The sequence below is a fragment of the Aulonocara sp. 'chitande type north' Nkhata Bay genome, linkage group LG10, assembly GCF_057382095.1.
Source record: "Aulonocara sp. 'chitande type north' Nkhata Bay isolate Kocher_YH1m ecotype deep benthic linkage group LG10, A_spYH_male_GT1.1, whole genome shotgun sequence".
Lineage (NCBI taxonomy): Eukaryota > Metazoa > Chordata > Actinopteri > Cichliformes > Cichlidae > Aulonocara > Aulonocara sp. 'chitande type north' Nkhata Bay.
In genome coordinates, this window is record NC_141353.1 from 24,688,665 (window position 1) to 24,701,422 (window position 12,758).

Sequence of the window (12,758 nt, forward strand, 5' to 3'; positions counted from 1 at the left end):
AATCTTGTCTCATAGACAGCTCAGTGTTAGCAAAGGCAAAAGAAAAAACAAAAAAACAAAACAAGGTTCTTTGTCGGCCTGTTAATGGCGCACGGATAACAAAACTCTCTACAATATGTACCAGAACTGATTGACAGGTAAACATAATTTTGCTATGTATTGATATTATTCAGTATTATTGCCAAAGAAATGTTACAACCTTTTGCACTAATTCTTGATTGTGAACTTAAAAATTCTGACAACACACTGCAGGTGAATTAATGTATGAAAGTCAATCAATCCAAGTCCAACATTGAGCCAGAGCTTTTGCTTATGCCCATGAAGCCGGAATGAAACGATGGAGAGTGGATGCCAGGAGACGGCCACCACTGCCTTCAATCAGCAGTGAACAGATACGTATACTTACGTAGTTTAAATAAGTCGCCAAACGATTTCCAGTGCCTAATCTTTTGAAAGCATCTGGCTCATCTTTCTATAAAGATAAAATTTAAGAGTGAAGATACATAATAACAAACTGCACACACATTACTTACGTAGTTTAGGAAGGTAGCAAGTCTATTTCCATCGACGTGGAGGTTGCTGTCAAAAGGACGCTGCAACAGATGTTTATTTAACCGATCACCAAATAGACTCAAAATTAGAGCCTGCCATTAAGGGCACAAACTACATTCAAATAAAATTTATTATTTATCTGTTATTTGTCAGATGTTTATGTTTTTTGCTTTAATTTGAGTTCAAGACAACTTTTTATATATTTATTGCATTATGTCTTCAAGTGAATAGAAGAGAATCACTCTTATTATTTAGCGCATTATTACCCTCAACTACATAATTGGAAAAATAAAAAGGTATATATGCATATGGTAGGGTTGCAACTATACTCGTATTGATATTGAACCGTTCGATACAGTGCTTTCGGTTCGGTACGCATATGTATTGAACAATACAAAATTTATTTTATCAACTTTTCTTTTGATGATGCTGTCTGTGTTGAGCGCTTAGTGGATCTGCGTTCGACTACTCCGCCTAGGCTGCACTGCCAAGCGCAGATCCACTGAGCGCAGCGCAAGCTAGCAAGACAGAAGCTAAGCTCGTTGCAACATGGCAAATTTAACCTCCCCCACTAGGGCTGAACGATATATCGCATTTGCGATAATATCGCGACATGATCAAGTGCAATTTTCTAACCGCAAAGGCTGCGATTATACTCTGGACATGTCCAAATTCATGGGCTGCATCCTCCTGAGGCCGCATTTGTAGACCGATTACGTCACAGCGACGCGCCGAAGGCTGTCCAAATTACTACCATATCCCAGAATTCATAGCGCGGCCCAGCCAAACTCCCGTTTCCAGCAATGGCGGCCGCTACTAAGTTTTAAAATTACTCATACTAATCTTTCTGGGTCACAAAATAAACTTTTAACATATTTTCAGGCGAGAAAGTAGTTGTGTAAACATCAAATATCTGCTCGGTTTATCAAGATATCCCATATTTGCAAAAGTGCTTCGACGTTTTCAGAGGCGTCTGCTACCCACCAGCTCGACAGCTAGCCGGGAGCTCGAGGGTTACTGATGCGGCCGAGAACGGCACAACTCCCGGCACATCATTTTCAGATCACCGCGGAGTTTCGCTGCTCGGGTTAAACGTAATATATAAGTCACTTTGTTATGCCCCCAGAAATGTGTTCTTTGTGTTCTCTTTATCTCGCTATCGTAGCTTAGAGCGGTGTGTGTATTTTCGTAACCATGACAACACGAGAGCAGTTTACGCTGAGAGTCAGGAAGTGAATCTACTGTGTGACTCGGGATATTAGCGTGTGGGCTCATTCAACCGCCAGCTCCGCCGTTACAGGATTAATCCTTTTCTCTTCGCTAAGGCATAGTCTGTGAGTATAATTCATTTTGTACAATTAAGCGGTGAAGCGTTTTGAACCGTTGTCTGTTATTCGGTTAGCTTTATTGTGTCTCATATAAGCTATGCGGCTAGGCTGTCAAGCTGTGATAATTAGCCAGATGCTTTGAGCTTATTGCATCTATAATACATTTCATATATTTCATTGTATTGTGTTTACAGTATATTTCATTGTATTGTGTTTACAGTTTCACAAAAAAGTACCCAGTAAAAACTTCTGGAATCCAATCGTCTGAGTCCTGGAGATTTTCTTGGGAGTGTTTAAGCTGAATGGAAACTTAGCCCATTACACACTTAGACAACCTAAAAATGTTATTGTTGGGCTTTTTTCAGTGTTTTGTTTGTTCGTGAGTAAATCGGTTTGGCTGAGATTAAAGTTATTAGATTAGATAAAATAAAACTTTATTAATCCCCCGGGTGGGTTCCTCCTTGGTTTTCACACAGCTGACTAAACGTCAAACAGAAAACTTATTAAACAGAAGTATGAGACAGTCGAGAATTTACACCAGTGTCTGGTTATATTTTAGATAGCAAGAAGCAGACGGCCGAGTTTATTAAACTCCACCAAGACAGTGGTGACGCTAATCAGAACTAGCCTTCTGATTCAGAAGGCTAGACCGTCCAATTTCACGCCTTTAAATTTTAAAGGCGTGTTTGTGTGTGTGTTTATACAATTGCTATTATGTTTGCACTTTATGTGTAATGTTACTGACTGCAGAGATCAGTAAGATGTGTGTATTTTTTATTTATTAGTTTTATTTATTTAATATTATTTTTTAATTGAATGACTGTCTAGTAGTTCACAGATGTCGAAAAACTGAGTGTGGTAAAGCCACTGATTTTTTTTTATGTATATTTCTGCAATCTGCACATTGTACTGACTTTCATTTTAATGTTTACACCAGGGTTCCTTGTCAGCACTTTATGCTCAGATGTTTGTAAGCTAAAAATAAACTATTGTGTATGTTCAAATATACTGTTGTGATTGAAGAAGTTAAATAAAAATGTCAGTCATCAATTCATGCATCACCTCATGTCATCATAACAGAGGTCTGTCTTCCAGGAAAGAACAGTTTAAAATTAATGTAATATAGTATTGGCCATACTATATGATGTATTGCTTGTCTTTGTTTAATAATACAGAAGACAAAGACCTTAAAAAATAATCGCATATCGCATCGCAATCGCAATATTGGGGCAAAAAAAAAATCGCAATTAGATTATTTTCCATAATCGTTCAGCCCTATCCCCCACCCTCATTCAGATCTGGCCTTTGGAACTATTTTGGTCTTCATGTGAAGTATGACCCTGAAGGTAAGCGCATCATGGACTAAAGTAAAACAGTATGTCGGATGTGCCACGCAATGCTCAATTACATGGGTGGGAACTACTGTGTTAGAGCAGTTTGCTCGTTAACGTGTTGACGCTGTCCAGCCCCACGCACGGGGCGATCCGCGGTAGCTCTTTAACGGAGATTTGCCGTGTTGTGGCGTTAACATCATTTCAGATTAACGCTGACAGCACTAGTGGGAACACAATGAATATGACTGCACATTTATGCTGACATCATCCTAGTGCAAAGACAAGTGGAAACAGACAAAAACAACAAGCACGCATGCTACAAACTTTACCCGAGTCATTTAGAAGAAGAAGCGTATAGTATAGCTTTTATTTTGGAAAGAGCCATTTCTCTGTAATAAACTCTCTTTTCCAAAGATGAGGGATTTCTCGATCAGATAGATTTATTATTTTATCCCTTTGTTGTTTCAGCAACATTAAATAAAAAATAAAAAAACTGTAGGTTTGAGTTAAAATATATATTTATAATTTTAAATAAATGACAAATTAAAAAAGCATGAACATTTTTTTGTTTCGAAAAAATATCGAACCGTGACACCAAAGTATCAAACCGAACCGAACCGTGAATTTTGTGTATCGTTGCACCCCTAGTATATGGATATATATATATATATATATATATATATATATATATATATATATATATATATATATATATATATATATATATATATATATATATATATATATATATATATATATATATATATATATACACACACACACACACACACACACTCATGTATTAGTCATTCTGTAACGCAAGTAATTCTGTTCACAAGTAAGACATATTTAAGTTAAGCTTTGGAATGTGGGAAGCATGCCAAGACAAACCACAGCAGTTTTCACATCCACAGTGCACACAAACTTTCACCTAAAAAGTGAACTTACCCTGGAGAAGTCAAAATGTGGCTCATACTGTCCTCCCACGCCATAGTTTGCAACCTGGTCAGCCAATGACAAAAATGACCCTTAGATAGAGGTGATAAATAAACTCTCCTGTCCACTGAAAACTGAATTATTAACTCATGCTGTTGCTCTGTGTATCATTGAACTTGTGCAAAACAACTAAGCTACACTACATAAGACTACAAATCCAGAAGCCACAAATCTCAGTAATGGCAAAAATAATTAATTGATAAAGGGAAATCTTCCCAGCTAATTCTGCATCATTATTTCTAACAGACTTTTGAAAAAAAAATTTTTTATCAATTATTTATATCTCATCTTTTAACATTGCAAACTCCTTTACAATACTTTTAGTGAGTGAGAAACTTTTATTCATGCAACCTTGTCAAAGGTTGTCTTTATTTTTTACTTGATTCATTTGTTTGGTTATATTCACATTATGTGCCAGAGGGATTTTTATTATTGTTTGTTTGTATTTAAAGCCATGTAAAGGTTATTATTAATTCATAATATTTATAGCTTGTATAAATATGAATTTTACTTTTAAAAGTACACGTCTTGTGTGTGAAGCTGTTGCATGTTTTCAGTATCGGTTTGATGGTTTCATGAGTAAGCTCTGACCACTGTCCTCTAGTGAATTTGGCACTTCAATCAGAATTGCTATACCTCCCTTAGAAACTATGAAAACAGAAAATATCCAACTTATGGAATAGCGATGGTTTGGATTCGTCTAATCGTCTAAAGACACTCTTAAATAAACCAGATCAAATCACGTAAAAGTAACAGCATCATTATTTTTTCTTCCATTATTTAAGAGTTAGTATTTAATTTACAAGTTTAAAATAAAGTACAGTAAGTATATGTAAAATGTATGAGCAACTCAAAAGGAACCCCATAGAGTGAGCCCACAGGCTGCTGTGAGATAAAGCAGATGTACAATGTAAACATGGTCAAAGCTGTAAGTGATTATCTGGGGTTAATGCCTCGATTTGGCAAAGTCACCAGTCTTAGTGGAACCTTTAGGAGTACAGTTATCTCTGATTTCATATGGGACTGCACACTGATATGAAAAACTATATGATGAGATAAGAACATCTGAACTGGATAGGCATGCTTACCTGTTCCTCTTGAAAGAAAGTGACATTTCATTATAAAATTACTTCATATTATTCATCTGTGATTAATTTTCTGCACATGGGGACAACTAATCGCGCCCATCCACATATTACATGCAGTCACTTTAAGGCTCGCAGAAACTAAATGCTCCTGTGTGTGTAGAATTGGAGTAAATGTAAAAACTAGCTCTCAAAGAGACAGAGATGTTAGAAATAAAAGACATAACCGAAGTCTCCCGTTGGACTATTTCTTTGTAGTTTCGATAATCTCGGTTTCAGCTGGAAAAATGGATCCAAAGAAGTGATGGTGCACAGGCACATCTGAAGTGAAGACTTAATTATTTAGAGGCTATTCATATATCATTAACTCTACTTTGGGTTATTGAAATCTGGTTAAGAGAAATGCTGTAATTTAAAAAATAAATAAATAAACAAAACAAACAAAACAAAAACATATTCTGTCAAGTGAATGCACCAATCATTCATCTATTGAAGTTAAAGGGTAAAAACAGTATTTTTAAGTGTCTGAGTAGGATTTTTGACTTACTGAGTCAACACTCACTAGTTACACAGGTTAGGCTAAATATCAAATGTGTGAAATAAACTCCATTACCTGCAATAACTCTGCAGTTTCTACTGTGAGACCGGTGATGTCTTCTATTCTCTGATTGACTCTGTCAATGACGGGGTCCTCCTCTCCTTCTAACCACGCACTGAATAAACAAACAAGTATTAAATGTGGCCCACACACACACACTTAAAAACAATTCGCAATTTAGAGAAACAAGACAGGATATACAACAAATGATGATACAGTTTTATTCTGACCTTGTTGTATAAAGTACTCTGAGTACACGAGTAGAGTAGAAAAGCACTATATAAGAACCAGTCCATTTAGTGAAGCTATTAAGATTTTGTCCTATTAAAATATGTTTGGACCATCAGCATCATTCACTTGACACATGCAGTATCGCTGGTTCAAGACCAGCAAGAGACCCAAATCCAGCCTCAGGAGGATACAAGCTACTGTATTCCTGGAATCCGTCATAACTAAAGAAACTAAAAACAACAAAACAAAACCAAAGGATCCTTTTTTCCTGGATGCGTTACCTTTTCGAGACTCTGTAGTTGGCTGTGGTCAGGACACCTGTTTTGGGATCACGGACAGTGGCTCTTGCAAGCTTGAAAAAAATAAATAAAACATAAGAACAGAAAGAAATAAAACATTAAACAGAAGAGTTAATCCAACCATTCCAGTTCTACGTTGTGGTACCACTCTTCTCATCCCCTCTTAACTGTTAATCTTAAATACTTTACAACTATTTCTTATTTATATATGCCGAGCAATAAAAGTTGTTTTTTTTTTTTTAAAGTCCACGTTCTGCTCTGTACAGCTTAGCCTGAATGAGTTTTTAAACACAAAGAACGTGCACTCGATCAGCAGCTGTAAGAAGGTAATGTTCAAAAGCTTTCCTCCTGTGCATTAGTCTCATTAACCTTTAAAGTAATTAAATATTTTAATGGTGGTCAGCAAGAAAATATTCTGTTTCCATTTTATTAAATGCTTCTTGTCTTACCCTGGGTTTTGCCAGTTCTTTGATCTTCTCAACCTCCTCATCTGACAACGAATCCAGGTAGCGCACAATGTGGGGGCTGTCCCACTCGTCCTCTTCTCTAACAGGCTTCAGCAGAAGACGAGGGTTTCTTTTCCCGTCATGGTAGCGACAAAACAAACGGCTCCTCCTCGCTTCAGTCTAGTAAAAATAACAAAGAAAATTTTTAATTTTGCCATTCTTTTCAATTTTATAACTAACTTTAATGGAAACAACGTGCAGTGCCATGCATTTATAATGCAGCCTCATAGTAGCACAGGTATCTGAGCTTGGTAGCAGGGTTGACTGACCTCTTCATCATTTTAAGCGTCTAAACTTAAATAGACTACAGAACTATCTCTGTTGTAAATGACTCTGTACTCCGTGCGTGTGGTTTTTCCTGTGTTCCTGTTTGTTTATACAGAGAGCGGCCTAATTTTGTTGTTTAAAACAAGAGTTGTAGCTTAGGTACCAAAAGGGTTACTAAATCATACACTAGTAAAAACACTAATGGAATCCAGTTTCTTTTGATTCAGCCTGCTGACAATAAACACATCTAATTATGCAATAGGTTTCCAGTTGTTGTCTATAAAAGTTTCTGTGCTCTTATTGTGCACAAATAATCACCATGTTTGGACAATTATACTTTAATCCTCCTTTATAGTTTGGTTATAGTTTGCACATAGAAAAATCTGCAACAGAGTCAAAATTAGTTTCTTATGTATTGCTTTTCAGGATTAAATACATCTTAAATCAGGGCTGACGTTTTTGGCTTGGCTAGTGCTGATTTTACATAGCATCAGAAAAACAGCCTAACAATGAATGTCCATAAAAATCAATGAAAACACATAAATATTCAATTTAGGATTTGGTTTCACAAAATAGCGACTCAAAATAGAGTCTGCAGGATGACTCGCCATTTGGATCCCCTCTCCTCTGCACAGAGCCTCATAGGACTCTCTCTCAGGGAGATGGTCTTTGGGTCTACTGTAGGTTCCCAGCTGAATGGGCTCCTCAGATGGAGGCTGGTAGTCTTGGTTCATCTCACGGAGCTGCTTCATCAGTAGCTGCTCAAAATAACGGAGGTTTCCTCCTGCCCTCTGGTGGCTGGGATCTGTCAATACAACAAAAGTGATTAGCAGAGGTAGAAGAACGTGATGATATGAAACACTTTGGAGCCGTATCCCGTGTGTGCTAATAACACATTTCAAACAGTAGTCATAGTAGGTAGACACTGAAAACAAACAAACAAACAAATAAATAACCCTGAAATCTGGCTGTTTTCTATTTTATTTTGTTAAGACTTTGTGATATAACTGCATTTACTCATTTGCCAGCAACAGAACAATTATGAGTATTTTTAACTTCAAATTTTTTTAATCTTGAAGATTTTCTTAGTGAATACAACACTAAGAAAACCTACTATTATCAAAAAACTTCTCCTTTGTGTCTTCTTCTTGTTATTTGTTGTTGAGTTACTAAAGTAACTGAGTTAAATAATGGAAAAAGTGCACCCTCTTGTGGAATTTGCAGGTAGTGCCTCTTCATTGAAGCCTAATTAATTTAGTAGCAAAGTCAGCTCATTTACAGAAACAAAGAAACTTTAAGTGTATTTTAGTTATTGTTTATCCTACATGTTGATTTTGTTGTGGTTCTTCTAGGGTGTTAATGTGTTTGCAGTTTGCTGGGTGTAGTTTTACACAGGACTGTAAGCATGTGCGCTTACAGCATTACACATTTAGTTAGGAAATTTCCAGAATGACTACAACCTCAGGATCTCCTGATAGAATTAATATTACTGCAGGTTATGAGACAGTGAGAATATCATGTTTCTCTCCTCCATTTCAGATGTGCTGTCTTGTATATAAATAGCCAGGTATGTGCTGGAAAATGTCCGAGAAATGTGTTTTCATGCTGTACATTTGCGTCCCACTTTTACGGGCGAGTCACATACTGGAGTATTTCTGTATGAGGTGCTATTTGCAGGATATTTTTGCCGCACTTGATGGCATACCGTTTCACCTCTACAACAGCTCGATTCATTTCACTTGACAAGTAAACAAGTATACCACAACTTAAAAATGCAGCTGTAGCCTGTGACCTATAGCTGTCAGAGCCTGTGATACAGAGGCTAAAATAACAGTTTAAACCCACAGGCCACTTTTTTTTTCTCGAATGGACAACTCCCAGCTACTGTGGTGAGCACAGAGCACCACAACAGTCAGAGAGGAGAGTGAACTGTAGTAACTAGTGAAACCAGAAGAAAGCAAACTATTAATTACAGCACAGTAGAGAAATTGAGTTGTAGAAGAAGGTGTAATTAGAAACAAATGAAAAAGACTTAAATCTTTAAACATATTTACATAAAACATTTGATCTAAACATGTGTCCCATGAACTCCATTCATCCAGTTTTTATATTTACAAGGAAGACTACATCTCTGTCCGACTCAGGCTGGAAATAGAGTGTGTGTGTGTGTGTGTGTGTGTGTGTGTGTGTGTGTGTGTGTGTGTGTGTGTGTAATGAGCGTTGGTGTGCAGGAAGAACGCTTCATTTGCCTATGTTGTGTCTTACCAATAGCTACAAGCCGTCGCGTCAGTTCAATGGCTCGAGGGAGGTCACCCATTTGGTAAACAGAGTAGCTGAGGTAGTCCAAAATGTCTGCCTTGGAAACCACAGCTTCCTCGCCATCGTCCAGCTGTTTCAAGGCCTGCTGCAGCCACAGCACGGCATGGTAATAGTCTGCATCGTTGTAAGCCGTCTTTCCCATGTCGAAGCAGTCATCCACGGTCAGTACAGCATTCGAGTGCACACCTGATGGAAACCACTCAGTAAGACTAAATGACTGAACAAAATGTACTTAAGACATACCACTTTTTTTTAAATGTGCACCATTTATTAAGTTATTAATAAATAACATAATAATTATTAAGTTATTTATTAACTTAATATTAATTACTTTTCCATGACATGCTTAAGTTACTCTGCCCTTTGTGATATTTTCATGCTTTTTTATATTCAACACACACTTCTTGCTTACCTGGCAGCTTTCCTTTGGAGAAGGCTTCAGAATCCAGTTGGTACGTGTCCTGCAGGCGCATCAACGCCTTGGCTGCACCCGTCTCATCTTCCTCGTCTGGGAAATATTGTCTGTGTACGGACATGTTGGAGACGAACCCTGGACAGAAAGTGAGAATGTCTTTCTGTACATCTCATTTGCATGTATCACATGACACTCACAACACTCACATATAATTCAAATTTGGGTCATTTTTAACTTGTTGGTACTTAATCGTTTACTTACACATGCAGAACAGCAACATCATATTGATCTAGATGTACCAGCTCTAAAGGTGTAGCTGGAATGTGTCTTCGCCTTTTTAGTCAGTCTCTGTGTGTTTGCGTTTCTTCACAGACTGTACTACACAATAGCATCACAACCGTGCAATACACAGTTACTGAATTCTGTACACATATGCTAAGTTTATCTGCCTTACACAGATATGGTCCTGTGTCTAAACACGTACACACTTTCAGGTCCAAGTGCACAGAGACAAAGACACACACACTCTTCATTGCCAAAATATGCAGATATGAAGAACAGCTGCAGCTAAAACATGACAAGCTCTGTTCTTGATCACAGCATGTGGACAAAGCAGCACAGTAAACATTTCCACTCCCCAGCAAAAGCTGCATTCATTCTCCTCACATCCATTCTGGAGCTTATATTTGCTCTGTGCTGCTTGCCTTTTGGTTATGCTGAGAGATATATATTACTGTATATATTGTGTCATGGTGACAATACATAGAATAGGTGAATACGGGTTGCCAGGTAGAGTGGTTTGATTAGTCAGTAAAATTACAAAAAACTAGAAAAGTTTTTCCTGTTGGGTTTTGCTTTAAAAGCCATTAAAAGAATGCTATTGATTTGGGATTAATAAAGGGTAACATACAGATTTGGCCAAGAAAACATACACTGAGGTATTTCTCTATATTTTGCAACATGCAATAAGTAAAGTGGCAAATGAACTGCTCTAGACACAGAGGTAGGCACTATTTAAAAAACATTTCCCCTTTGTCTGATTGTAGCATGCACGTGATGATCTGCAAGATCTCACAGACCACACAGAAAACATCCTAATTTTTCCAAGCAGAGTTCAAATCAGGGCACTTCACGAGTGCTCCTTTAGTAAAATACTGCGTTGGAGATATATCCTTACCATCAGCGGGATTCTGAAGTACCAGGCTCTCCAGTTCAGACCACTCAGTGTTGAGTCTCTTCATCAGTTTATAGGCATTCACTGGGTGAGCCAGGTAGCCTTCTGGGTCAGCGGTGGACATTCGGGTCAGGGCATCAAGTTTATTGGCCCAGCTAAGAAACGGATACAGGGTGATTCTACTACACATTTTATAGAGAGACAATACACTTCATATCAACTTACCCTATAAATGTGAGAACGGATTAAAGGAAAAGTAACACACATAAACAGACTAATATGGGGTGATATCTGAGAGTTCAGAATGTACCTTTTTACAGCGGCCAGCTTGGACTCCTCTGCTTTGATGTACTCCCTCAGAGACTGAACCAGCTCCTTTTCTGTGTAGATCAGGTCTGTCATTTGGCCTGTAGGCACACACACAGATATGAAGGTAAATTAGACGTTTCACTGAGGATAAAGTCAACATCAGCTTGTTTATTATTACAATTTCAAGCAATTTGCAGGTTTAGTGTTTCTGAGACAAAATGACTCATTTCACATTAAAACTCCATCAAGCGATACTTGATGACATGTCGGTGCAGCGCTTAGCCTGCTGATCAGACGGTCGAGAGACCTTTCTGTTTGTTCAGCATGTTCTCCATGTGGGATTTTCCTCTGGGCACACTTGTTTGCTCCCACAATGAACACAGGGATATTAGGTTAATGGGTAAATAAATATTAGCTGTAAGACAGGCACATTGGTTAGACTGTATTATAAAAAGCTGTATTAGTGTGCGTGGAAATATGTGAATACGTGTTGTCAGGTACTTTGGTTTGAGGAGTCAGTAAAAAAAAACAAACCCAAAAAGCTATAGAAATGTTTTTCTGTTGTATTTTGCTTTAAAAGCCAAAGAAAAAAATGAGTCTATTTCTGGTAACACTTTCTCCCCACCACTCCCCTCAGACTTAGGCTGAAAATAACTCTTCAGCCAAAAACTGCGGGGCTTTAATACTATAGAATTACTCAGCAAAATTACAGTTAAGCACCCACCCATGAGCCTTGGAAGAGATAGATGGGGTGTAGTGTGCTTAGTAAACATCCTCATTGGATTGCTTAGCTTAACAGAAGTTTTAAAAGACAGAGGATGACAAGTCTGCATTGTTTTTGCATGCAAACAGCATATCTGACCACCTAAGTGCATTAAATCAACAGAACAGCACATCAGTATACCTTTCCAAGCAATAAGAACTAACCAGTTGAGCGATGTGACACATATTGTATACAAAAAGCATTTTCTGTATGCCAGCAATGTCTCTGTGATTGCACAAATCAAGGGCATTGTGTAAGAAAAGCTTTTTTTCCCTTTTAAAGTGGTTCAAGAGATTAATTTCTACGGAAATCATGTTGAATATCTGAGCACTGATTTGAAAGAAAGAAAGAGGAATCTATGTACCACAACTATTTCTCTATAAAGTTATTATTAGTCCTCTTCTGGCCACATCCTCCATTTAATACAAAGTGAAAAGCACAGATGTACATTCTTGAGCAATTCAGCATCCTATTATTGTGGTCAAACGTTGATTAAAAACAACACAGGTAATTAGTAAGGCATCAATCAAGATTGTTTTTTTTTTTTAAATCCAGAGTAGCACTGAGCTCTTGACCCGTGGG

The 12,758-nt window shown here is 37.6% G+C and overlaps 1 protein-coding gene across 5 annotated transcripts in view; it reads right to left on the reverse strand.

Moving 5' to 3' along the window:
- LOC147320958 (prolyl 4-hydroxylase subunit alpha-2-like) overlaps positions 1-12,758 on the reverse strand; it is a 47,562-nt gene that overhangs the window by 4,515 nt on the left and 30,289 nt on the right. For 3 of the 5 annotated variants that reach the window (XM_086309240.1, XM_086309243.1, XM_086309242.1), the window contains 10 exons: positions 11,415-11,511; positions 11,108-11,259; positions 9,928-10,065; positions 9,462-9,701; positions 7,805-8,001; positions 6,873-7,049; positions 6,406-6,476; positions 5,909-6,008; positions 4,163-4,216; positions 407-472 (listed from right to left, as the gene is read on the reverse strand). In XM_086309240.1, the coding sequence (XP_086165366.1) occupies positions 407-472; positions 4,163-4,216; positions 5,909-6,008; positions 6,406-6,476; positions 6,873-7,049; positions 7,805-8,001; positions 9,462-9,701; positions 9,928-10,065; positions 11,108-11,259; positions 11,415-11,511 (1,292 nt within the window). Of the gene's footprint in view, positions 1-406; positions 594-4,162; positions 4,217-5,908; positions 6,009-6,405; positions 6,477-6,872; positions 7,050-7,804; positions 8,002-9,461; positions 9,702-9,927; positions 10,066-11,107; positions 11,260-11,414; positions 11,512-12,758 lie in introns of all 5 variants that reach the window. The other 2 variants (XR_015131301.1, XM_086309241.1) reach the window with 2 other exon arrangements.